Raw genomic sequence first — 27,810 nt, 5'->3', positions numbered from 1 at the left:
GTGGGGGCAGGAAATGAGATCAGAAAAGCAAGAAGAAACAAGATGAGTAAGGAGATTGATTTGGGGTCTAAGGGCCATGGGAGTCTTGTTGTCTGGATGAGAGACTATGGGGGCCTGGCCCCGGGCAGGGCTATGAGGATGATGAGAAGTGGTGGGATTCTGGGGTATCTTGAAGGTGGAGTTGTTTTGAAGGCTTTGCTGTTTGATGGGATCTGGAGATGAGAGAAAGAGGAGTCGAGGATGATCCTGAGCTTTCTGACCTGAGCTAGCAGGAGGGTGGCGTTGTGAGGAGCAGAATTAGGGTAGACTGTGGGAGGAACAGTTTGGGGTGGGTGGGAGATCAGGCATTCGATTTTGGACCTGTCAGACATCCAGGGCGAGATGTCAGGGAGGCAGAGATGGGTGTCTGGTGTTTGAGAGAGATTGGGCGGAGGATGTAAATTTAGGATTCTTAGATATAGGTGGGGTTTAAAGCTTCGAGTCTGGATGAGATCAGCAGGAGAAAGAGGGTCAAGAGAAGCAAAGAGGACTCAATTTCTCTAGCACTTAGAGGTCAGAGGAGGAGAAGCCAGCAAGAGAGAGCCCAGGTGTGGCAAGTAATGTAGGAGGCGAATGGGAGGGGTACCCAGAGATGAAGTCACAATGTAGCACAGCCTGCCTCCACCTCCACCTCCACCCCTGCCCCAAGCAGAGCCAAGGCCCTGGAGGCTCCATAGAGCCCATTCTTCCCCTTCCACACTGCTGCCCTGCAGAGGCCTACGGCAGTAGTGGTGTCATCTGTGGACTGCTGTGCACATCCCCACAATGTCCTGCCATTCCACTCACATCATTTCCTGCCGTTCATCCCTTGGCTCACCCTCCCATGCCCTGCTCTACTTCTCTGTCTCTATCTTAACAGGGTTCAGCACTGATGAAGACTATCCTCTCCCTTCATTTAGACTCTCTATCTCTGTGAACATAACCTTAGACAAAACCAAATACAGAAGATAAAAGCAAGAAATAGTAAGGGATCTGGAGTGGTTAAAAAGAGCAGCTGTCAAGAGGGGAAGTAATATCAGAAAAGGGTTTAGGGTTACATCAGCAAGGGTCTTGACTGCCTCACCAAGGAGCTTGAACTGAGGAGGGAAGAGGATCCACAGAAGGTTCTAGATTAGGGGAAAGATGCAATCAGGTGACTTTTGCATCAGGAAGAGCCATGCTGGGTTTCATTCCTGGCCTTGTCCCTAATTAGCTCACAGGCCAAGTCTGGCTCCAGAATGAGCGGGGGCAGGGCAGGGAGGCCCCACTCTGTGCAGATGAGAGTAGTGACAGCAGACACAGTTGCACCACAGAGCAGGGAGGGTTCCCAGGGAGGCAGCAGCTCCGCTACTTCCTCCATGTTTCCGTAAGGGCAATGAGGCTTATATTAATGAGAGATAATTATGGGCACCCGGATGGGCCTAAGTATAGCTCAGAGACAAAGGCAGTGTGAGGCAGCCAGCTGCTTCCCCTGCAAGGCCCAGACCTGCCTATTTTAAGACCTCCCCAAGATGAGGCTCCTGCCACTGCTAGGCGTTGGGTGGCTGATGGACTGGTACCCAGTGTCCCAGGAACTCTGACCAAGAGTGTGCAGAGGGAACTCCGTGTGACCAGTTGCCCAGAAAACCCTCACTCAACCCCCGCCCCCTGCCTAGAGGTGGAAACTGAGGCAGGCCCAGAGTGACCAGTTGGAGGTTTTGCCAAGAGCACAACCAGGATTAGAATCCAGGTGCAGTTGCACGTACTTTCCATGATGCTATGCAGCATCCCTACCCGAGAAGCGTTGGCCTGTCCCCAGGAAGCACAGTGAGCGGGGGAGGGGGACGTCACTGATGTTTATTGAGCCCTAAGCACCAGATGTGTTTTCCATGTGATATCACAGTTAATCCCTATCATAATTTTGAAAAGTAAGGATCCTCATCCCCATGTTGTAGAAGAGGAAATAGAAGACTAAAAGGAGTGGTTAAATTGCTGAATGTCCCTCAGTAAGGAGGGAAAGAAGTAGAATCCAGTTATGTCCTGTCTTAGGGTCAGGTTCCCCAGGAAACAGACGCTGAGGTATGCATGGGGAGTCCCCTGGGAATACCTGTGACTGGTGAGGGCACAGGATCTGGCGGAGGGAGGACTTGAATGGAGATGCAGTTACAACAAAGGCCTTTGCTGATCCCATGGGCAGCTCTGGGGCTCAGATGGCCATTTAGGGTTGTTCTGAATTGGGCAAGGGGCCAAGCTTTGGGCTCTAGTGTCTGTACATCAACCAGTTACTGGCTACTGGCTGCTCCCAGAAGGAGTGTAACCTTGGGTGAGGCATCTCCCTTTGGCTGAGAGCAAGCCCTAGTGGGTACCCAGTATGAACCATGAGCAGCCAGTGTTTGGCAGCTGGAGACATGAGTGCCTCAATCCTAAAGGGAGACCTGAGCAGCCACCAGAGCATCAACTACATGTGCATCTCCAGATCTTTTCTCATTCCTCTGGCTCCCAGATGAGAAGAACCAGCCGTTACCCACAAGGAGGTTATGGGAACATGGACTCATGCCCTTTGTGGAGCTGACACACCAGGGGATGCTACAGGGAGGCCATTGGTCCTAATGAAGAAGGAAAGAGCAAGTGGCCAGTCCAGGAAAAGCTGAAAAACACTGTCTATTTAAAACCTAGAGCACCTGGGTGGCTCAGTCAGTTGAGTGTCTGCCTTTGACTAGGTGATGATCCAAGAGTCCTGGGATCAAGCCCCGCACCAGGCTCCCTGCTCGTGGGGAGCCTGCTCCTCCCTCTCTTCCCTGCTTGTGCTCTCACTCTCTCTCTCTCAAATAAATAAATTCAATCTTTAAAAAAAAGCCTATAAGGATAGAATGGGAGAAAACTATTGCAAATCATATTTTAAGGGTTTAATATCCAGAATATATAAAGAACTCCTACAACTCAACCACAAAAAATGACAAATCATCCAATTTTAAAACGAGTGAAAGTCTTAAATAGACATTTCTCCAAAGAAGATACGCAAATTGCCAATAAGCACATGAAAAGATGCTCAACATCATTAGTCATCAAGGAAATGCAAATCAAGACCACAATAAGATACCAGCTCATACCTACTAACATGGGTATAATTTTAAAAAAACCAAAAAGGCAAAACAACAAGTGTTGGTGACGAGGTAGAGAAATTGGACCCTATATATTGCTGGTGGGAATGTAAGATAGTGGGACCACTGTAGGAAACAGTTTGGCAGCTCCTCAAAAAGTTAAACAGAATTACCATATGACCCAGCAATTATATTCTTAGGTATATACCCAAAAGAATTGAAAGCAGGGACTTAAACAGATACTTGGTGTGCCAATGTTTCTTGATTGCAACATTATTCACAATAGCCAAAAGATGGCAACAACCCAAATGTCCATCAACAAATGAATGGACAAAAAAACTGTGGTCTCTACATACGATGGAATATTATCCAGCCATGAGGAGGAATGAAGTTCTGGTACATGCCACACAATCCGGATGAACATTGAAAACATTAGGCTAAATGAAATAAGCCAGATACAGAGGGCAAATGTTGTATGATCCATTTATATGAAATATCTAAAATAGGCAAATTCATAGAGACAGAGTGTGGATCAGACATTTCCAGGGGCTGGAGGAGAGGAGAGAATAAGAAGTCATTACATTTAATGGTTATAGAGTTTCTGTTTGGGGTGAAGAGTTTAGGATGTAGATAATGGTGGTAGTTGCACAACATTGCGAATGTAATTAATGCCAATGAACTGTACCCTTAAAAGTGGCTGAAATGGCAAATTTTTATGTTATGTACATTTTACCACAATTAAAATAAAACACATAGGAAATAGGTAAATCCATAGACAGAAAGCAGATTGGTGGTTGCGAGGGGCCGGGAGGAGGAGGGAACAGGGAGTGATTGCTCATTGGGTACTGGGTTTTCTTTGGAGGTAAGAAACTATTTTGGAATTTTTTTTAAAGATTTATTTATTTATGATAGACATAGAGAGAGAGAGAGGCAGAGACACAGGAGGAGGGAGAAGCAGGTCCATGTGGGGAGCCTGACGTGGGACTCGATCCCGGGACTCCAGGATCGCACCCTGGGCCAAAGGCAGGCGCCAAACCGCTGAGCCACCCAGGGATCCCCCTATTTTGGAATTAGATGGAAGTAGTGGTTACACAGCATCGTGAATGTATGGAATGTTGCTGAATTACACACCTTAAAATGGCTACTGCTATGTTATGTGCTTTTCACCTCAATTTTCTTAAAACGAGGAGGAAAAAAAACCTGCAGAGAAATAAAATCTATGAGATGTAGCCAAATAGGTACTCAGGGGGAAACGTATAGCCTTTCCAGTGACACATTTATTAGAATATAAAAAATGAGAAAAATAAATGAGTTAACTTCCAAACCAAAAAGTGTGAATAAGATGTTAGAAGAGAGTACCTTAGACCCCAGCTTTCAGGAGGGGGAGCTGGAGGATGCTTCTTCCTGGAGTTGCGTTTGAAGTTCTAGAACTGTACTATCCAATATGGTAGCCACTTGCCACATGTGATGTTTAAATTTAATTAAAATTTAAAAGGCAGCTCCTCAGTTGCACTAGCTGCATTTCAAATGCTCTACAGCCCATGTGGCTAGTGGCTACCATATTGGTCAGGACAGACCCAGGGGACAATGAACAATAAACTAGCAAGCAAGGAACATGTGAGTTTCCAAGATTGTTGAGAACTATGAAGAAAATCCAGGAAGGCAATGAGTTTGGTTGGCAAGGGGAGTGAAGGATGGGGATGAAATTGGCAAACACTAGACATGCTGGGCCTTCTGGAGCTCTGCTCTGCCAAGGTACCTCTTCATGCTGTCCCACTCTCCTCACCCTCTGCTCCTCACCTGGCAATCCTGGACCCTTCCTTTGCAGACCTTCTGTTTTGGGTGGGCTGGTGAGCTGGGGCCTGGGTAGAATCAAGAGACCCAGGTAATGGGCCTGGAGTGGCCTTGCTGTGAGGCCTTATCCTGTCCTTTTCCCAGGCTGACATTCTTTAGCTCTAGCAAGCCATGTGGCTGAAGCTGACGGTTAGAAGTCCACAGAGACTAGCTCTCCAGTGGCCTTGAATGCCAGGCTCAGGAGTCAAGCATTCATCCCAAGAGCCAAGGGGAGCCGCTGAAGAGGAAGAACACTAGCGCTTTGGCATTTAGCAGTGTCACTCTCCAGCTGCAGTTTGGAACCCGCAGGGGTCTTAGAGTGGACACAGAGAGACCAGGGTGAAGGCGATACAGCTGTCCAGGTGAGCGGTGGGAGTGACAGAGGCAGAGGATAGAGAGAGGAAATGGCACCAGGAGACCTAACTGAGGCAGAATCACTATGACCCAGTGATGGTCATAGCTGGGGTTTCCCAGAAGCGTGCCCAAGACAAAGATTCAAGTGCAAGTACTTCATTTGGGAACAGGCAGCACAGTGGAGGAGAGGAGAGGTAAGTCAGGGAAGGGGAGGTAGCCAATGAAGGGAGTGTTATCAAGCAAGGATGGCTGGAACTCCTTCCCACTGGGCAGCTCCAGGAGGCAGTGTAGAGCCCATCGGTCCCCCCTGAAGGGTGGAGTAGCTGGGGTATTTATACACCAACTTTCCAACAGTCACTGGCTGAGAGCTGTAGCTGATTTGTGGGCAGAGGAGGGGTTGTGAAGTCTCTGGTAATCCTGCCAGCCACACGTAAGCAAAGCAGGTTCCAGCTGCTAGAGAAAGCTCCCCCTTCTCCTACAGGGATGAAGATGCTAAGAGTTTGAAGTCAGTCTGTTGGGCACCATGGTGATGAGGCCACAGGAGTATGGGCGGGCACCCACAGCCACCACTGTAGTGACCAACTGGACATGAGGCCAGTATCAGTCCGGCACTTGTTGAATGACACAGAAACTCAGCTCAAACTGAAGCAAAAAGTCTCAACTTGAGGTCTCATATCTGACACCTCAGGCAAGATCTCAACAAAGGACTCCAGGCTGACCCCTCTGCCAAGCACAGCAGCCCTAACAGAAAGTGAGGCACCACTTTCCCAACAGTCTACCCTTAATCCCAGGGCCAACTCTCATTGGCTAGGAAGGGTTTCTATCTCTGAGCCAATCAGTACTCAAGGATGTAGGGCTCTGATTGGCCAGACCTGGGTCATGTGTCCACTCCTGGGGTTCTGGGATAGGGCTGGCACCACCTAGACCATAGGAAGTAAGACTGGGGTGGAATCATTTTCCAGACATGATGAGGATTGTTATTAGTGGAAGGACGCACAGAAGAGGGAAAATTCAAGGAGATGCCCAGGTGTCTGGCTGGAGCCCCACTGGGTGACACTGAAGCATTTTACTGATATGGGAACACTGTGTGTCTGCTCAGAGCCCCAGGGCACTGGCATTTAAAGGGAGGAGAAAGATGGGTGTGAGAGTCCCAGAAGTCAGAAAAAGGGACTCTTAACAATGAGGGCCCCGTCACAGGAAGGAAAGAAGTTGAGAGGTACTTGTGGTCATCAAAGTGTTTAGCTGGTCTCGGGAGGACTCCCTGATGGTAGCAGCCATCCTGTAATCCCAGTGGCACCTCTAGGACAGAGACCCAACTCCCCCTACCACCCGGGGCATCATCAGTCAAGACCACCACCAGGTCTTGGGCCAGGCTTTGTCCCCCAGGGAATGAGCATGTGCCAGCACTTCACAATTCACCAAGCACTTGCCCACACTTTTTCTTTACTTCTTCCTCTTGGCACCATTTGACAAACACAGTCTGAGGCTTAGGGAGGCAGCCAATGTCCCAGGCTCACATGTTGGGGCAACTCTGGATTCCTGGGGTCAGGAGTACCTATGATGTGAAATTGAAGCCAGCTTCTCCCTGGGAAGGCTGAAGAAGGTGCCTCCTGGGCTGAGGGAGCTAGGTGTGGCATGCACTTCTGGGGCAGCCACTGCTAACTGTCTTCTAAGCCTGGTGACCAGTCCTCTCCACCTCCAGCATTTCTGGGGCATCAGGCCCCTGCCAAGCCAGTGAGCCAGCAGGGCTGCATTTGCAAATATCTGGCCTTACTTGAGTGGGCATCAAGGACATATTGCTGCACACATAGTTCTCCAGCTAGAGAGCCAAGGAGGCTGGCCCCTGAGCCCAGGGATCACTGTGGCCCTCAGGGGATGTAAGGAAGCCAAGAAAGGATATGGGGGTGGTTTTGCCTGAAATTGTCTTCAAGAAGAGGTTTTCCCAGAGGAAGCTGCTGCTGGCTGGAGTGGAGGCATGTCCTTGATTTTCTGGAACATTGATGGGGTGCCTGGCATCAAAGTTACCTGTTTTGCCTTGGCTAGAATGACCCTTCCCAGCCTTGGTTTCCCCGTCTGTAAAATGAAGATCATGGTCCCCTACCTCATGAAGCTGTTATGAGGATATGGTATAATGTAAATAGATTTCAGTGGATTTCCTCTCCAGCCTGGGGATGAATGCTCTCACAAGCCACCTGCTGGAAGCAGAGATGCTTCCAAGAGGCTACTCAACCACAAGGACTGTCATGACAGTGCTCTGGCCTCCAGGATGGGGTCCATCAGGCTCTTAGAGGCAAGGAGGGTCTCTGGCAGGAAGGGTGAGACCTGAGCGCCTGCAGAAGTCTTGGGGCTTAGGAAGGCTTAGGGCATAGTAAGTCATGAAATGGCTAGGTCCAAGGAAATAATCCTCAGATCCTTAAGGGACGTGGGTGCCACCAGCTCCTGGCGACAGTTGCAAGGCAGCTATGCAGAGGAGTAGGAAGAACTAAGGATCCCTCACTGCCCCAGCCACTGGACCCACTGTGTGATCTTGGGGAAGTCATTGCCTTCTAAGGGCCTCAGTTTCCCCCACCTGTAGGATGAGGGTTTCACCTAGGCCAGTGTTTTCCACGAAGTATTTGGTGGGCTCTGGAATTTGCCTTAAGAGCTGCTCTGAGGAATAAGGGAGTCTTAGATACCAGGACCCATTTGGTGTATTCGTTTCCTATGACTGACTGCTGTAACAAATTTTCAGAATTTAGTGGCTTACAATAACACAGATTTATTTTATAGTTCTAGAGGTCATAAGTCTAAAATGGGTCTCAGGGGATACCTGGGTGGCTCAGTTGGTTAAGCAAGTGTCGGCCTTCGGATCAGGTCATGATCCCAGAGACCCAGGACTGGGCTCCCTGCTCAGCAGGTAGTCTGCTTCTCCCTCTTCCTCTGCTCCTCTCCCTGCTTGTGCTCTCTCGCTCACTCTCTCAAATAAATAAAATAATTAATTGATTGATTGATTGATTGATTGATTAAATGGGTCTCAGAACTGCATGCCTTCTGGAGGCTCTAGAGGAGAATCCAACTCCTTGCCTCTTCCAGCTTCTAACGGCTGCCCATATTCCTTGGCTAATGATCCCACATCCCTCTGACCTCTGCTTCTATCATATCTTCATGCCCTCCTCTTAAAAAGACTCATATGATTAGGTCATACCCCTCCAGATAATCCAGGATAATCTCCCCATCTTGATCCTTAATCATATCTGCAAAGACCCTTTTAACATGTAAAGAAACATAATCAGAGGTTTGGTGGATTGGGACATGAGCAACTTTGGGAGCCATCGATCTGCCCACCACACTTAGCTTCACTTAGCCTGTCCACTCTGACCTAGCCCACCTCTCCAAGATCTCTACCCCAACTGCCCTGGTCCTCCCTTGCTCTGTTCCAGCCACACTGATTGCTTTCAGATCCTCAGCATGCCAGGCACACAGTCCATAGCAAGCCGTGGGACTCCTCTGAGTAGAGCTGGTGATTGGGGCAGGGCTTAGATACCTCGCTAACCTCCCCTCTGCTCCATGGTACAGATGAGAAGACTGAGGCATGGAAAGGAAAGGTAGTTGCCAAAGTTTGAGATTGGTATTTCCAGCATGGTTCTGGATAGAAGATCCAAACAATCCAGCTGCCCTATTTTACAGATGAGGAAACTGAATCGCAGTGGTTCCACCTCAGTGCCACCCCCACCCAAGGCCTTGTCCTGTTCACCCAGTCCTGAGGATGTGCTCTTGTTACTGACTCACTCAGAACTCTGGTTTCAGACTGACCACCATTGATTTGTTCCAGTAAATGGAACAAATCTGGTTCCAGTCAGAAATGATGTGCTAATGGGCTTATTGGCTTCTCTGATGTTTACAGCCCCCAGCGCCTATCCCAGAAGTCACACTCCATAGACATCTATTGAGGGACAGAGCATGTTTTTATAGAGGGTCTATATTTGATGTAGGATTCCTCTGCTAAAGTCAGAGTTGGATAGCACTGTCCTCAGACCCAGGTGAGATGGGCCCTATCCTGGGCCCTACTCTTTAGAAGGCTTCGCTGGCTTTCTTTCTTTCTTTCTTTTAAGATTTTATTTATTCATAGAGACAGAGAGAGGGGCAGAGACACAGGCAGAGGGAGAAGCAGGCTCCATACAGGAAGCCAGACGTGGGACTCGATCCCGGGTCCCCAGGATCATGCCCTGGGCTGCAGGCAGCACTAAACCACTGCGCCACCGGGGCTGCCCCGCTGGCCCTCTTTCAACCATGTTGAATCATACATAAGCAAAAGTGTTCAGGGGACAAGAGGACATGCTCACCCAGAGCCATACTCTGGATACTGAGCACCCAGGAATTCTGTACCCAAATGGCCCCAGGCCTGGTTCCAGGACCAGTACAGGATCTTCTCATGGGTGACCTACACTGCCAGTGGGACCATCCCTAGGCCTGATGGTATATGGAGTAAACTTGGGGTACATGTGGGTGTGTGGTTCCTTGTAGCAAGGGACAGAGTCAGACACAGGAGGAAAACAGAGGGTGAGCCGCTCCCCCTCCACTACATTCAGTCATGGAATTTGGAGGAGACCAAGAAGTCTGAGTTTGAACTTGGCTTTCCAGGTTATTATGAAGATATATTCATCAAGGTAGGAGCTGTTTAACAGTTTGCCAGCCTCAGCTATGGTGCTGGTCTGTGGGCCTCCATTTGTATTCTTGTCCTCCACCCTACAGTGTTAAGGGTAGGCCAGAAGTCTTCAGAAATCCTCCCAACCCAGAGATCTGTGGGGGTCTGGGTGACATTCTCAGCACCTTGTCCCTTCCGAATTCAGCTGATCCCTCTCTGTTTTCTCTCCCCAGGATAGCTGCTGCCCAGGAGAGGCAACCTGGGCACCCCACTAAGGCAACGGCCCCTGCCCTGAGGGCTGGGATCATGAAAGGCCTCGGTGACAGCCGCCCTCGCCACCTCTCTGACAGCCTGGACCCACCACATGAGCCCCTGTTCGCAGGGCCCGACCGCAACCCCTACCTGCTATCGCCCACAGAGGCCTTTGCCCGCGAGGCTCGCTTCCCTGGCCAGAACGCTCTGCCTGGAGATGGTCTCTTCCCACTCAACAACCAACTGCCGCCTCCAAGCAGCACCTTTCCCCGCATCCACTATAACTCCCACTTTGAGGTGCCAGAGGAGAGCCCCTTCCCCAGCCATGCCCAGGCCACCAAGATCAACCGGCTGCCTGCCAACCTCCTGGACCAATTTGAGAAGCAACTGCCCATCCACCGCGACGGCTTTAGCACGCTCCAGTTCCCTCGTGGTGAGGCCAAGGCCCGTGGTGAGAGTCCTGGCCGCATCCGCCACCTGGTCCACTCCGTCCAACGGCTCTTCTTCACCAAGGCACCCTCACTGGAGGGCACAGCAGGCAAGGTCAGTGGCAATGGCAGCAAGAAAGGTGGCCTGGAGGACGGCAAGGGCCGGAGGGCCAAGAGCAAGGAACGGGCCAAGGCTGGGGAACCCAAACGGCGTAGCCGCTCCAACATCTCAGGCTGGTGGAGCTCTGATGACAACTTGGACGGCGAGGGTGGCGCCTTCCGCAGCAGTGGCCCAGCCTCCGGCCTGATGACACTAGGCCGACAGGCGGAACGCAGCCAGCCACGCTACTTCATGCACGCCTACAACACCATCAGCGGGCACATGCTCAAAGCAGCCAAAAGCAACACCGCTGAACTGACCGCCCCACCCCCCCCACCTGCACCCCCAGCCACCTGCCCCAGCCTTGGGGTGGGCACCGACACCAACTATGTCAAGCGGGCTCCTGGTCTACTCTGACCCTCAGCCATGCCCATGAGGTGTGCCAGAAGACCTCAGCCACCTTGGATAAGAGCCTGCTAAAATCCAAATCTTGCCACCAGGGTCTAGCCTACCATTACCTGCAGGTGGGTCCCTGTTAGGATTAAGGGTGGGGTGAGGAATGTGGGGAAGGCACCAGTTCTGAAAACCCAGCTGTACCACAGACTTTCGTGAAAAGTCGCTTCACTCTGGGCCTCCATGAATAAACACCTGTTAAATGGTGTCTGGTGGTACCTGCTAATAGGGGGTTCTTTCCACTGGTCGTGCTTTCAGCAGACATTGATTAGGGTTCTTCCAAGCCCAGCCCAGAGTAGGAACTAAAACATACACCTGCCCTCTAGAGGACAAATCTGGAAGCTGTGCCATTCACCCTCCTCAGAAGACCAATTGCATGGCATTCTAATTGCCAGCCTCGTGCCTGCCACCCCACCAGACCAGAGGCTCCTTGAAGACAGGGACCACATGTGATGCAGCTGCATGTCCCGAAGGCCTAGGACAGGGTCTGGCAGAGAGGAAGGGCTCAGGAAATGTGAGAAGAGAAAGGGGTAGAGGAACAGATGGACATTTAAGTGAACAGAGTGAGAAATAAATAAGACAGAGCCCCAATTATCAGGATGCTGGGAGAGAAAGTTGCATGAACAGATAGTCGTATCAGTGTGAGCGGAGTGTGATGGAGGTCAGCAAGAGGGCTGCAGGAGGCCCTAACCCAGCTTAGAGGACTAGCTCTCTTCTTTCAAGTGTTAATGTTTATTGAGGCACTTAATATGCACCAAAGCTAGGTTCCTGGAAAGTGGCTCAGAAGACATCTCTGTTGCTACACATCCCCCTGAGACTCTTCAAGAGCAAAGCCAGTGGCTATGAACTGGGTGCACTCCCTGGGGGCAGAACCCAAGCTGTGGGTGGAAGTTACAGGAAGCAGATTTCAGTACCCACCGAGGTGGAAGGGGCTGCTTCTGTAGGTAGTGAGCGCTTCATCCTAGGGGGTGTGCCAGCACAGGCCTGGCCAGCCTTTGGAAGCACATTAGATACATTTTGAACCAGATGCACATCAAAGTCTGACAAAGCCCCGAGTTATAAAAATTCCAAAGACAGTGAGACTATGGGGGGAAAAGCTATTTTTTTCAATAGGAGAAAAATGGAAATCTAGGCAGTATTTTATATATTTAAGGCTTTTGTGGCTCTTGATCCACTTCCTTAGTTTAGAAACATCAGAGAGGGTGGTGTGTGACCTGGCTCTCTCTCAAAATGGTGTGGTTTGGTCTGATCATGTGAAAATGCTTCAGGAACACCATGAAAGGGTGGCCCTGCAGGCCCTGAGGCTTATGTTGCCAGATTCGGTCATGGGAGGTGGGTCAGGGGCGATGCTGGGGATGCAACAGGTTTTAAGCAGGAATATCAAAGGCCATGTTCCCCAAGGGACAGGTGGAGATAAGAAGATGGAGAGCAAATGGTCTGGGAGGTAGAATGTGCAGGCCCTAGTGACTGGCTGAGCAGTTGGCTCGGGGGAGGGAGGGGAGTTGGAGTCCTGGGGTGGAGGAGGGGAGTCCCAGATAGGAACCATCCCTCAGCTGAGAATTGGCCACTGGAAGTATGGGTACTTGGAAGGGTGTGGATCTGTGTAGGTGTGGTGATGTTGGGAGTGTGCATTTTGCCCATGGTAAAGAATGGCAATGCTGTGTACGCCGAGAAATGTGTGTCACCTGGGCATCTGTGGTGAAGTGTGTAGAACCTAGCGAGGGTGTGCACTCTGTGTTGAGGCAAAGACAGTGCGGTGGAGATGTGCTGCAGTGTGTCCGCAGTACAGTGGCTGCTGCTGTGTTTGTGAGGAGGGGTGTGGTTTGTGAGGATGCTCTGCGTTCACACGGTATATTTGTTGAGGAGCATGCATGAGATGAAGTGGCTGCTGTGGGGTATGTCCTTGGTGAGATGGGTGTGTATGAAAAGGTACATTTGCTCTCTGAAATGTGTGTATGTGGCAAGGCGTGTTCACTCTGTGCTTGGACTGAGGTACCTTATAAGTGCTAAGATGTGTCATCTTTCGTCATGAGGTGAATGTCCACCCTGTATACATGTCTGATGAGAAAGCAGCCCTTTTTCCAGGTCACCAACTGGCTGCCAGACACCCACCAGCCTCTCTGCACGCTGTGCCTTGGCTTACCCACTAGTAAGGGACATAGGAATGGATTGACTCCAAGGACCCTACCCCTCTACTGATGTGCAGGTGTCCTCTGACCAGCCCTCTCTGCCCCCACCCCCATCCTAGGACAGGATCTTGGTGCCAGGCCTGAGGACCTGTCTGGCCTGATGTTCTCATCTGTGTAGTGGGATCATAAGCCATCATCTAACATAGCAGGGTGAAGTGACGGGAACACGGTGGGTGCTCAGAAAAGGAGCTGCAGTGGACACCGTTGTGATCTTACAGCCTGGGCTGTTTTGCTGGGGCACACTCAGCTTGGGATCCATCGAGAAATCTGAGGAGAGGCAAGGATTTGCTTAAGGCCACACAGTGAAGCTGTAGCAGAGCCGTCTCTGGAACTCAAGTATCCTTCCTGCTGCTGGGTGACTTCAATGGCAGTACCCAGCAGGGAAGGCCGAAACCCTCCGAGGTGGGGAGCGGGGGAGCTTCACGGTCGGGAGCACCATCCCCTAGGTGGGCTGCTGGCGGCGCGCTGAGAGTGAGCGCCGCCCGCCACCCCTCCCCACCCTCGCTGAGGTCTGTCCGCCCATCCTCAGGTGCCCGGCGGCGGCGGCGAGTGGAGCACCGCGCTGCTGTCCCCGCGCGAGGCGGACGCGGCGGCTGAGGGCCCCATCCCGTGCAGGCGCATGCGCAGCGGCAGCTACATCAAGGCCATGGGCGACGAGGACAGCGACGAGTCCGGCGGCAGCCCCAAGCCCTCACCCAAGACGGCAGCACGGCGCCAGAGCTACCTGAGGGCCACGCAGCAGTCGCTGGGAGAGCAGAGTAATCCCCGCAGGTGAGCACGCGCCCCCACTTCCTAGAGCCCCGCCCACAGGCTAGCCCCGCCCCCGGGAGCTCCGCCCCCGGGAGCGCCGCTCCGGTGTCAGAGTCCAGTCCCGGGAGGGCTCCGAAGCCCCGCCTCCTTGGGGCCCCGCCCACAGGCTAGCCCCGCCCCCGGAGCACCGCCCCCCGGGAGCGCCGCTCCGGTGTCAGAGTCCAGTCCCGGGGGGGCTCCGAAGTCCCGCCTCCTGGGAGTCCCGCCTGCAGACTAACCTGCATCCCCCGGAGCTCCGCCCCCGGGAGGGCCGGTCGGGTGGCAGAGTCCAGTCCCGGGAGGGCTCCGAAGTTCCTAAGTCCCGCCTCCTGGGAGTCCCGCCCGCAGACTAACCTACCCACGCCCCCCCCCCCGCTGGAGCTCCGCTCCCAAGTCAGAGTCAGGTCGCGGGAGGGCTCCGAAGTCCCGCCTGCTGGGCGCCGGCTCACAGGCTAGCCCTACCTACCCCCTGGAGCTCCGCCTCTGGAAGAGCCGCTCCGAAGTCTGAGTCCAGTCCCAGGAGGTCTCCGAAGTCCTGGCCTGCTGGGAGCCCCGCCCACAGGCTAACCTGCCGGGTTGGACACCTCCCCGTCCCCCTGCGCGTGAGCTCTCCCCTGGGAAAGCCTCCTCCGCTCTCAGCCTCCGCTCACTAGCAAGGCTAGTCCCTAGACGAGCTCCTCACAGGTGTGTCCCACCCCTGGGAACCGCACTTTCCTTCCCTATGGCCCCCTAGGGAAGCCCCGCCCCATAGATGAATCCTGCCCTGCAGCCTCAGATCCAGGTGAACCCGGGCTCCCAAAGATCCAGGCCCCCTAGGTAAACTCGACTTTAGTTAGCTTCCTTCCCGAGATCCACGTCCTTAGGTTGACCCCTTTATTTGACGAGTTGACTCCGGAGAGCCCCGCCATTTGGTGAACCACTCCATAAGCCCCCCACAGTTAAGTCCTGATCACTGGTGAGCCTCATCCTTTGGTAAAGGATAAGGAGAGTCTCTAGAGTGACTGGCCCCGCCCACAGGAGCCACATCACCAGATGAGTTCCACTTTCACACGGGAAACGGGCCAGGGAACCCTCATCTTCAGGTTAGGAGAACCCTGCCCCTAGTGAACCCACCACTTGTACTAGCAAGGTACTTCCCAGAAGGCCAGACCCCGCTCTAGGATGCCCCTGTAATTGATCGCTGTGGTGAGCTCCAAGACCAGGGAGGAGGATGTCCAGAAGTCAAAGGGAGATAGACCTGTGCCATCACCCTGCCTGAAATTCCACCATTCAGCCCTATCCTGTTGCTTTAAGACTTGGAAGAGTTAATGAAAATATGAACAAATGAGATGCATGCACCCAGAAAGCAACAATTAAAATGTTAGAGAAAGTCCATTAAGGTTCAGCTTTTGGCTCAGGTCATCAGATCATGATCCTGGGGTCCCGGGATCAAGCCCTGCATGGGGCTCCCTGCTCAGCGAAGAGTCTGCTTCTCCCTCTGCCCATCTGTCCCTGCCCTTCCTGCTTGTCCTCTCTGCTCTCTCTCAAATAAATAAAAATCTTTAAAAAGCAAAATGTTAGAGAAAGTGAGGCTTTCACATGCAGAAGTCACCATAGGGATCAGAACAGAAAAGAATGAGGGGGAAAAAAGTTATAGAAAGCCCATCATCAAGTACAAAACAGGTAAAACTTAGTAGGAGGAGTTCAAAGTCCTGTGAGGAAAAAGCAAGTCAGAAACAAAAAGAAGAGTTAAGGGAAACAAACTTAGTCCTAGTTCTTCAACTACTGGGGCCAAGAGCCGAGGCTTCTGGGAGGAGGGGGTCTGGGAGGACTGCGACAGAGGGAGGAGAGCAGGGAAAGTGATAGAGCACCAAGGCATGGAGGGGCAGGGAGGAGCAGTGTACTCAGAGAAGGCCAGAGTCTCCTTGCCACAGGAATTTGCTTAAGGGATGCACAATAGGACAGGAGGCAGGGAATGGCCCCAAGGTGGGAATGTAGGACACCACTGGCGAGTCCCAGGTCTGACCCAATCTGAGCCTCAGTTTCCCCATCTTTAAGTGAAGGGGCTAAGCTGAATGATTTCTGAGACCCCTTCTAGTCCTAGGATCCAACATTTCCATGAATGACCAGTGGGCACTGAGGTGGGAGCAGAAGACAGGACCTAGGCCCAGACCTTGAATGAGAAGGAATAAATAATAATAGTAGTAATAGTAATGGGCGCCATCTGTTAGCACTTGCTACACTCTGGGCTCTGTGCCTGCTGTAGTGCACTTCAGCATGCATTCCTGAATCCTCCTCATCACAGCACCAAGCAGACAGGCACAGTATCACCCCCATTTTATAGGTGAGGAAACAGACATAGGCACAGGTCATGACTTGCCCAGGGTCACTCAGTGAGGAAGCTCCAGTCCCATCCCAGCCCATCTACATCAAGGCCTGAGCTGTTGGGTGCTTGGATCTTAACCCCAGAGCAGGGGTGAGGGAGAAACCCAGGGTCAGGTAGATGTGAGGCAAATTGAAGAGCAGGGACCGTGAGATGAAGTGGTGAGTCTTTGGGGCCTCTTGGAAGCCACCGGGATACCGTGTTGAAACTGATGCTCTTTGGGGAGCTCAAGCCAGAGATCAAGCTGTGAGCCTTGACCTACCGCCTCTGTCCCCCTCCTGGAATTTCTCCAGACCTGTAGGGGAAGGGTAGAACGGGCTGTAGAATTGAAACGTCAAAAGTGAGCTTTTGCTGCCACCTCGTGGCTATAGTAGACAAAACAAGTAAGGATCACCAGCACCCTCCAGATTCAAGCCTCTGAGCTCTCCCCCTGCTCAAGGCCCCCGACCTGCCCTCCCCCCCCACCCTTTACATCACCCCCCCCCGCAACACTACATAGGTTGGCAGTGACTTCCATTTTCCCCTCTGCCACTGGATGACCTTGGCCAGTCTTTCCCCCTCTGGGCCTCAGTTACCCAGGCTGAACAGTGGGTGGGCTGAGCCCTGTCTGCTCCCCACCCTCACCAGGAGTCTGGACCGCCTGGATTCAGTGGACATGCTGCTGCCCTCCAAGTGTCCGAGCTGGGAGGAGGACTACAACCCCGTCAGCGACAGCCTCAACGACTCCAGCTGCATCAGCCAGGTGAGGGTGGCGGGTAGCCAAAAGGTTAGTGGGCTTAGAAGCCCTAGCTCCCACCCAGGAATACAGACATCCAGCCCCTGCCCCTGCCCAGCGGTCCCCAGATATCTGTACTGTGCTTCTGTTTGGTCTTTGTTTCCATGGCTGCCTGTATGCATATATCTTGCCCCACTGACTGTCCTGTGGTGGCTGGAGAGCAGTCATAGGGCATGACATGGCATGGCTTGAGCTGAGGGCCCCAAGGGAGGAGCCACACCACTGCTTTGGGACCCAGGAGCCTGAAGATGGCATGAGGAGTTCCTGAGGAACTCAGGAGACCTGAGCTTGAGTCCCAGTCTTGTCACTGAGAGTATGAACTCGGGACAAGTCACCCCTCCCTGAGCCTCAGTTTCCTGATTTACGAAGAAGGGTGATAATTCCTATTTCAGAGGGTTGTGAGGGATTGATGAGATAGGAATGTAGTGTTCTCAGCAAAGGGCAGCTAACTTTACGGTTATTATTGTTATCTTGCTGTGTGACCTTGGGTAAGTTGCTTCTCCACTCTGCACCTCCACGTCCAACAGGCTCAGTGGAAAGTTGGACTTTCAGGGCCCAGGCACCAGATAGCAAATAAACAAGCTGTGCTGCACTTTTCATTCTCTTCACCCCCAGCTCCTTGAACCCTCATAGCCACACTTGGGGGTGGGTGTACTGATTATTTATAGCCCTATTTCACAGATGAGGAAATTGAGGCTCAGATAGGTGAGATCAAACCGCAAGGAGGAGGCAGAGCTGGGCAGAGATCCAGGGCTGTCGGACCTACACCTGGACCCCAGCCCCTGCCATATGCACAGTACTGTAGGGTTTGCAGAGGGAGGACCAGCCAACTTTTGAGGGCTCCCCCCATGGTGTGGATGGGGAGATGAGGCCCAAAGAGGGCAACAGCTGCTAGGAGTAGCAGAGTGGGGCAGTGGAGGTGCCAGGTGCACACCCAGCCTCCTCTCTGGGCAGGTCCCACTGAGTGCAGCCCCATGACCTGGGCTAACGCACCACTTAGACCTGGACGGCTTTGGGATCTGTGCTCCTTGCCACTCTACTGTTCCTGGCCCGGCCAGGGCATTCCCCCCACCCCACCCCGCTCACTGAGCCCCCAGACTCCTGCCCTCAGCACTGTCATTCCCAGACCAAAGAGACTGACCTCCGATGTGGGAGGACTAGAGCACCCCCACCATGGGACTCTATTCCTGCCACCCTCATGCAGGCTGCATCAAGTCTCCTGGCCTCCAGGCCTGCCACCTGCACTCTGTTCCCAATGGCCAGAGGGAGCTTGTGAAGGATGTAAGGCAGATCACACTACATCCCTGCTCCAAACCCTCTGGGGCTCCCGCCTGTCCCCAGTGAAAGCCAGACTCCTTACTCAGCTGTGTGTGGCTCTGCCTCCCTCTCACACAGGATCTCAGACTTGCTCTGTCACCTGTCCAGCTCCAACCACACTGGCCTCCTTTCTGCTCCTCACACACCTCACACACCTGTCCCCAGCTCTGCATTTGCTGTTTCCTCTCCCAGGAGCACCCCTCTTTCAAATCTTTGCTCAGCTGCTGCTTCTCTGCCTTCCTCTGTCTTAGCTCAAATGTCACCTCAAGGGAACCTGCCCTATCACTCCTCTAAAGGAGCCCCCAGGACACCGTTCCCTTACCCAGCACCAGCACTATCTGAAATTATATCTGTTTATTTACTTGCTGCCTGTCTTATTCTTAAGACTGGGAGCTCCCTGCAGGTGGGGACCTTGCTGTATAGTTCCCCATGGCTTCCTTGTCCTCGGCACGGGACACATAGGTGTTCACTGAATGGATGGCTTTCCTCCCTGTGTCCGCCATCGTACCTTGTTTTCTCGTCTCTGTCTTCCTGTTTCTGTCTCCTTCTGTTTTTCTCTCCTCTCATTCACATTCTTCTGACTCCCTCTAGCAGGTCCCACATCTATGTTTCTCTCCGAGTCTTTTTCTCTCACACAACCCATCTTCACCTTTGCCTGGCCTGGCATCTGGAACACTTTTGTCCTTTGGCCACACCAAAGGGCACGTGGAGTCAGCCAGCCTGAGGACCCCAGCAGGTCTCTGCCATTATCCTCTGCCCAGTCCAGCTGTCTCCTAGTCCAGGGTCCTCTGAGCCCTCAGGCCCTAGAAGGTGGGGTGGGTTCCTTCCACCCCTAGAAGTTTGAGGAACCCAAGCCACATATGTGGCCCTAGAGTCAGAGATGTCCTAGCTCTGACTGTGTCTCTAAGGCTTTGACTTCTGCCAGAAGGAGCTCCCCTCCCACCAGGCACTGGACTATATTGGCCCTGACCAGGGAAGAGAAGGCTCTGGGCTCTGTGCTTAATCTGGAGATCTGGAGGGGGGGGGGCGGTGTGCTGCCTGCCTGGGTGAGAGGCAGCAGACAGGGCATCTTCCAGGGGCCAGACCAGAAGAAAGATGTGTAAAGAACAAATTGCAAATCCTCAGAAGGAGTAAGCCTCCTATTCCTGGAGGAAGCTAAATAAGACCTCCTAGCACCTGGGCCTCAGCCAGTCTGGGGAGGAGGTTAGACCAGCCAGCCGCTAATTCTCTTGCAACTGAGTCCGAATACCCTACCCCAGCCCCCAGCCTTGGTCGCCCCATAACCGTCCCCCCTCTCTTTCCTGCAGATTTTTGGACAGGCCTCCCTGATCCCCCAATTGTTTGGCCATGAGCAGCAGGTCAGTATGTTTGCCATTCTCTTGTACCCCAATTCCAGAGTCCAGGGCTAGGTCTGAGGACTGGCATCTGAATGGTCCTAGCCCCTGGCCCAGGCAGGTGCAAGCATAGCCGGCAGCAGGAAAGCTACCTTTGGTGAGCATGGAGTCGAGTCTCATGCTCTGCCCTCACCTTCCACTCACTGACCCTTCTTTCACTTCACTTTTCTGTGTCTCAGTTTCTTCCTCTCAAAAACGGGGGAAAAATGGGCTAGGCCCTATGGATGGGGCAAGCAATAATCCCAGGATAAGGGAAAGCGTACCCAGAGAGTCTTCTAGCTAGTTTTATTTAAACTGTTTATTTGGAAAAAAAAAATAAACTGTTTATTTGGGCTGGTGGTTTGGGCCTTGGGTCTCAGACCCCAGATCCCCTAACTTGTCTCCTTTTGTGGGCTCCACAGAGACCTTTAAGGTATTGGGGTGTTGGCATGAATTCAGGGATGTTTCAATTTTACAAAACTTGGTGGGGATGGAGCTAGTCCTGGCATACTGCCTGGCTACCCTAAGGGTGCCTGCCGCCTCCCTATGCACACCCTCCTGCCCCTGGAAGTGGCCCTCCTTCTCCCCAGGCTCCAGCTCCAAGACCAGAAGGAGAGGCTGAAAGATGCTCCAAGCTCATCCCCTCATTGTGGCCAGGAGTGGACAAGGAACCTGTCCAAGGGGCAAAACTGGGACCGGCCCCTCAACTCCTGATTCTAATTGTGGATGCTTCACGTACCTCCCACATTCATGTCATAGTTCTTCTCAAGCACATTATTCCAGAGGGTCTTTGGGGAGCCCACAGTGGGCCAGGTGACCTCTTCCTCCCCTAACTTCCACAGACCTGTGGTAAGGATGTGTGTCATGTGTTAACATATGAAATTCCAGGGTGTTCTCTATACATAGGTCCTCAGTGATACACACACCAACAGCCCTGACCAGCTGGCCTAACCTCCAGAGCTTGGGAGCACCTTAACCAACCCTTACTAATCCTTGCACTCACCCCATAGAGCTTCCTATAATAATAGGGACAGGTCACCAGTTACTCTCCTGACAGTATCCTAAGTATGTGATATAAATTATCTTATTTAATCTTGACAACAAGCCTATGAAATGTGCTCTGTAATTACCCCTATTTTATAGATGGGGAAACTGAGCACAGAGCAGTTAAGTGACTTGCCTGCACTCATATTGCAAAGAAATGATAGACTCGGGGTTGAAACTTTACCAGTCTAGTTCCAGAACTGTGCCATGCCCGCAATCCCAAAGCAAGACCTCATTGCCCTTGGCAATCACAGGGGCCTCTTGGTGTATTTCAGGTTACAGCTGTGGAGAATAAACACCTGTCTTTCTAAAACCCACTCCAAATGAACTTTGGGTATGCCACATGGCCTACATTTTAATTTATCAGTGTTATCCAACAGGGCATTCTGTGAAGATGGAATGTTCTAGAATACACGCTGTCCCTTAAGGTAGCATGAGCAAGTGAAATGCAGCTAGTGTGGCTAAGGAACTGAAACTTTCATTTAATTCCAATTAATTTAAACACTAAATAGCCACACATGGTTAGTTGCTACCATATTGGACATCGCAAATTTAGACCTTTCCAAACATATGCTCCACATTGGTTGATGATCCATATAGTCATTTTACCTGATGCAGTGGCAGACAAGTAGACGGGTGTTTAATTTAGTTAGAAAACACTGACCCAGAGGATAGTGATAGTCGGAGGCCACACAGCCAGGCCCGGGGCAGAGCACTCCATGTAGTGCTCAGTCAGCTTCTGCCTCTTCCCTTCTTGCCCAGGCCTCCTCCCAGCACCTCCACTCAGTGTCCATCCTTTGCCTGCTGACCCCTCAGCGTATACTCTGTGGTCTCCAGTAACCATCATGGCCTAAGACCTGGGTCGGACAGACCCTCACAGAACCCTGGGAGAGTATATTTATGGTGGGTCCCTGAATGGTCACACTCTCAGCTGCAGATTTGTAGGATCTTGGATGGCCATCTCTAGAGAGACACTTAGAAACCATCTAGATGGGTCTGAACTAGGTGTGAGATGGCAAATAGCATACATGTCACCATTCTCAATACTGCCCATGGCAGACATTACTAATCAATCCTCCCTGCCACTACCCTCATTCCAATTTTGTCTAATCTCACCAGACGACTACATATCAGCTTCATCTCTGGCCTCTGCCTCCATTCTAGATTCCCTTCCCAACATTCATTCTGTATGCCAGGGCCAGATTAATTCTCCCTAAATTCATACTTGGATTATTGATTCAGCCACTTCCTCACTGGGTATGCCTGGCAAGCATCTTCTCCTCACTGGCCCTCAGTTTCTTTGCTTGTGAAAATAAAGGAATTGGACCATAAGATGGTGAATATCTAGCACACTTACTGCCTCCTCCCATTCCAACATTCAAGGTAGACATTACTAGTTGATTATAGCCTTCTTTGTGGCTGACTTCAGATGTGGCCTCAAGATCTATCAGTTGATCAGTATGGACACACAAGATCCATTAAGTATCCTTAATAGTTTCTCCTGTATTGTAGATATTGGGAAAATTGAGGTTCAGAGAAGTCTCAGGGGTTGCATATATTTCTTAAGGGCTCCATCTGCTCATCCCATACCATGAGTGAGATGGGAGGAAAGGGTGAGCTGACTGGAGGTCCTTCAGACTCTCCAGCCCTGCCACTGTACCAACCACCGAGCACCTTGTCCCTCCAGAATGGGCACTGCTGGCCTCTGACGCCCACCTTTGCCTGGCTAGGTACGGGAGGCAGATCTGAGCGACCAGTATGAGGCAGCCTGCGAGTCTGCCTGCAGCGAAGCGGAATCTGCAGCTGCGGAGGCACTGGACTTGCCGCTGCCCAGCTACTTCCGCTCCCGCAGCCACAGCTACCTGCGGGCCATCCAGGCGGGCTGCTCGCAAGAGGAGGACAGTGTTTCCCTGCAGTCCCTCTCCCCCCCGCCCAGCACTGGCAGCCTCAGCAACAGTCGCACGCTTCCAAGTGAGTACTGAGATGGGGGGGGGTATTTTTTTTTTCACAAGGGGCCCCCAGGGACCATTCCTGGTGGATCAGATGCGGGGAATGCTGGGGAAGAATTCATGGTGGGCTAGCCAGGTTTGGAAGGATAGTTAGGAGCAAAAGCAGGAGGCCTTGAAACTGAACTTCCCACTAACTGGCAGATTAGAGCTCAAATGGGGGTCACAGAGGCAGATGTCATCACTGGCAGAAGGTTGAAGGGGTCAGAGAGGCCTGTGGCTTTGAAATACTTGGTTGCCCCTGACTCTCCTGACCCTGGTTCAGAGCAGCCATCTCCTGGTGAACAGGGTTTACTGAAGCCCTCCCTCCCTGTTTAGATTAGTTCAAGTAAGTCAACCTATGGTGAGGGTTAGAACCTGCCTGCCGAGAAGAGATGGTATCTGCACTGAGACTTCTCAGCAGGGTGGGTTTGCAGGTTTCTCTCATAACCACAGAGACAACCTGTCCTTCATGCTACTTGTTCTAAGTCCTCTGGTGACAGTCTGTGCAAGATCAGAGCAAAAGGGAAAGCTGCGTCACAGAGCAAGCCATGAAAACCAAGGCCAGGGAACATCCTAGATAATTTCTGGTTTAATAGAGAGAGCTTCAGTCTTACTCCGGCCAGCTAGTTTTCCTCCTGGAGTCTCAGTTTCCTCACCTGTAAACTGAGGCCTAAGACAGACCCCAGAGAGTTCTTGGGGAGACAAAATAACTTACTGTGTGTAGGGGATGTTCAGGCAGGGCCTTACATGTGGTGCGGTCTGTTATTGTTGGTTCTCAGATTTGACTCTGACTTTCCTGGCAATCAAAAGCAGTTGGGATTGGATTGTTGTAGGAAAATAGACATGTTTTCAGTGCTCAATTGGTGTTCAATGTAAATAAATGAACTTGCATCCTATGCATATTCTATACACAGGAAATTAATTTATTGAAGGAACTTGTCTTTGCAGGGGGCAGAGCAAGAAATGACTTTCACTATTGCCTTTCAAACCCTGGGTAATATCTGGGCAGATCCCTGAGCTTTTTCCAGTCACTTTTAGACCTTAAGGAATAGCCTCATTTTCAGGTATTAAGAGTCCAGTCTGGCCTCACTGCAAAGCTTCAGCCTTATCAACCTCAAATCTCATGCTTCTGCAGGTAGGGACTGACTCGGACTATGAAGCCCACAGTAGGGAGCTGGGCATGGTGGTCATTGTTGTCTCTGTTCCTTGTTCACTAGTGGCTGTTTCTGGTCCCTTCGGGGGGCAGGGGAAGGTAGCCAGGACAGGTGTTATCTGGTGTCAGGACTCTCTGTATGACAGATGCCATATAGTGGATCTTTCTGCTAAGTGGTGCTTTTGAAGTTTCTTCTGTTCTGCGGGACCCTTGGAGTGCCTCCTTCCCTGGCTGGGGCAGTCCCCCCGACCCCAGCCCACTACTTCTTATTTCCCCCCACAGCATCTCCATCTGGTCCCCCTCCTGACCCTAACCCTAATCCTAACCCTAACCCTCAACTTCTCTTCGCTAGGCGACCTGGCCCTGCCATGCAGGCATCTTGGGCAAAATCCTCTGATGACAACTCCAGCCCCACTATCTTCCTTGACTCCCACTCTATCTGTGTGAAAAGGAGGCCTTGCCATGTGGAATTCTGAAAGTATGGGCTTGTCTGCTACGGCCTTTCTTCTAGCCCTGCAGTCATGGGTAACCCTGCCAGTCTTTCTGCTTTAGAGGTCTCCTAGCAGATGCTGAGGCCTGGTTCTAGGGCCTCCAAATCCAGGGGATCCCTGCTAGGCTCTCCCAGCTACCTACAGTTCTCTAGGAGCCTCAGGTAAAGGGTCAGATTCCTGGTATCATCAGGCCCATGGTCAGTTCTCTAAGCTTGAGGTGGGTCTGGGGGGATATACAGCACGTCCACAATTTTCTTCATTCTGCAATCTTCCCCAAACCCAATTCCTCATGAATAGACTAAGGATGGGACATGGGCTACATATCCCAGAACTGCTTGGGCTCCTTATTGATCAGCTGTTGCCACAATAGTGCTACATGACAAACAACCACAAAATTAGCATAATACAACAATTAACACTTATTTCTTGCTCCCAAATTTGTGGGTCAGCTGGAACAGTTCTGTCCCATACCTCTCTCATCCTCCTAGAACTAAGGATCCTTCTGGGATCAGTAACCCAACCAGGGCATGTTCTCATGATGATGGCAGAAGCACAAGAGAGCCAAACTAGTTATACAAGCACATTTCAAGTCTCCTACTTCCATACTCTCTGCTAAAATTCTTTTGGCTGGAGGAAATCATATGACTGGGCTCAAAAACGGGATGGAGAGGTACCCTCCTAACTTGTGTAAGAAACTGTATTTTTATGGCAATGGTGTGGGTACAAGGAGGGGTAAGAAATTATAGGGTCAGTAACTGAATCTACTGTGGTCCACTCTATTGGCCACATTTATTCATGTTCCTCTCATATAGAAAATACACTTCTCCAGGGTACCTGCGTGGCTCAATTCATTAAGCATTTAACTCTTGGTCTTAGCTCAGGTTGTGATATCAGGGTTATGAGATTGAGCCCTGTGTGAGGCTTTGCACTCAGCACAGAGTCTGCTTAAGATTCTCTCCCTCCTCGGGATCCCTGGGTGGCGCAGCGGTTTGGCGCCTGCCTTTGGCCCAGGGCGCGATCCTGGAGACCCCGGATCGAGTCCCACATCGGGCTCCCGGTGCATGGAGCCTGCTTCTCCCTCTGCCTGTGTCTCTGCCTCTCTCTCTCTCTCTGTGACTATCATAAATAAATAAAAAAATAAAAATAAAAAAAATAAAAAAAAAAAGATTCTCTCCCTCCTCTTCTACCCATCCCCATGCTGGTGCATGTGCATTCTCTCTCACTCTCTCTCAAATAAATAAAAAGTTTAAAAAACAATCAATACACCTATCCTCAAGACCCCCAAAGTCTCATCCAGTCATAACAGCAGGAGCTCATGATTTGCATCAGGCCTGGATGTGGCTTCTCTTGATTGAATAACCTAAAATCTAAAAAGAAAAAGAGGCCAAAGATTCAATCAACCACCCCCCACAACAGTCTATCCTGTATGGGTGATCCAGCACCTGGCTTTCAATATAGGGGTGTTGGCCTCCAGTTATTCTCAATGTGGGGGCTTTAGTCCAAACCAAGACACTCAAAGTATGTAGCAATATCTCACACCTAACCAGACACGTGGGCCCAAGTGTACCTACTTTGGACATAAATGTAGTTGTATATCCTTAGACCTCTGTATGACATGAAAAGTTATAAAAATACATGTACACTGATATTCTCACATGTGCACATTTATGCCTAATCTCTACATACACCTGCATCTCAGTCACATACATGTGTGTCTCTTTCAAGACCCATGCCACCTCCATACCCAGGAGGAAATCATGCCTCTAGCAGATTAGAGCCACCAAAAAATTTCACCCCTGACACTTACCAGATCAGCTCTCCCTCAGATCTCCACAGGGACCACTACATACTTGCTCATCTCTCCTCCACCCTCCGATCCCTTCATGCTCAGCAGGTAAACCCACCTGCCTCACAGGGAAAATCAGGGCCACCAGATTTTCAAATCTGTGCCCAGAGCTGCAGCTGGTCCATACGGTTCCTTTGCGCAGGGTTAGAAAAGGGCACTTCCCTCAAGACACTTAATTGCCATCTGTTGAAAAATTGTCATGATGTGTAATTTTTATTTGAATAAGGTCTTTTACTGCCATCTGCCACAAATTTGTCATGATTAGTATGTAATTCAATTATGTCTATGTTGTAAACAGTACCTGCCTTATATGTGGCATCTTTAATCAGTATAAAATTTGCACATCCGTACATGGCAATTCTGCCCACAATCACCTCCCTCCATATAGACCCGCACCGACACCAACACACAGACCCACCCTATTTCAGCCACTATTTGCCCACAAGGATCACCCCTGCTCAGGAGGTGGCCTCCTCTCCTCTGCTCCGTCTCCAGGAAGTGAGAAAGAAGTCCAGGCCCCTTGTAGACACACTTGCCTAGGGCTGTTCTGAGCACCACCACCGCCCCATTGCTGAGGGGCATCAGAGCTCTTTGTCCCTCTCACATGGGCACGGGATGTACTCTGGCAGGCAGGTAGGTGGATGTGGGCGAGGAGTGGTTACTGAGGCAGTGAGAGCCTGGAAGGGGAGCCCCCCTCCCCAGGAGCAGCTGTGGGCAGAGCATAGAGCTGCCCACCCACCCACTTCGAGCTCAACAGCTTCCCTGCTGCCAGTCTCGCTGCCACCACTCCTCTCTCTCTCCCTCCCCCTTTCTGACCCAGATTCCACATTCCAGAAATAGCTCTGGCAGGTGACTGGCAGGCAGGGTCCGCTCCAGCTAGGGTGGTGGGGGAAGCAGCAGCCTGGCTCTATATATGTGCCCCTCCCAGCCAAAGGACCCAGCCAGAAGGGGCCACAGGGGTGCCATCACCCCACAGTCAGCCCCACCCTACCTCCTCTCACCCTCTGGGAAAGAAAAGAAGAAAGAACAAAGAAGACTGCCTCCCACTCCCTCCCCTCTCTTCCTTGCCCAGCTCCCATTAGCACTCATTCTCCTCTCCTGCCTCCCTTTCTCCCAGCTTCCCCTGCCCTCCTTCCCACCAGCTTCCCCTGCCCACCTTCTCCGCCTTCACTTTGTGGCCCCTAACCTTGTTCCCCCCTACATGCCCCCCCACTTCCTCCCCTCCCCGTTTCTGCACATCCTCCCTCCCTAGCCTCCCCTTCTGTGTCTCTCCCACGCCCTCTGAACCATAAGGGAGGCTATGGCCTCACCCAGGGGCCCTGGGTGGCACTCCCCCACCCC

General features: G+C 51.7%; 1 protein-coding gene across 1 annotated transcript in view; it reads left to right on the top strand.

The window, feature by feature from the left end:
* The window catches only part of DLGAP4 (DLG associated protein 4), a 194,849-nt gene that overhangs the window by 97,386 nt on the left and 69,653 nt on the right, over positions 1-27,810 (top strand). The window contains 6 exon segments of the mRNA XM_055300568.1: positions 10,143-11,083; positions 11,086-11,213; positions 13,861-14,102; positions 17,110-17,224; positions 19,882-19,932; positions 22,722-22,962. Coding sequence (XP_055156543.1) covers positions 10,216-11,083; positions 11,086-11,213; positions 13,861-14,102; positions 17,110-17,224; positions 19,882-19,932; positions 22,722-22,962 — 1,645 coding nt within the window. The 5' untranslated portion in view covers positions 10,143-10,215.

Source organism: Nyctereutes procyonoides, unplaced genomic scaffold (genome assembly GCF_905146905.1).
Source record: "Nyctereutes procyonoides isolate TBG_1078 unplaced genomic scaffold, NYPRO_anot_genome, whole genome shotgun sequence".
In the NCBI taxonomy this organism is placed as follows: Eukaryota; Metazoa; Chordata; class Mammalia; order Carnivora; family Canidae; genus Nyctereutes; species Nyctereutes procyonoides.
This window is presented reverse-complemented; position numbering and strand designations above follow the sequence as displayed.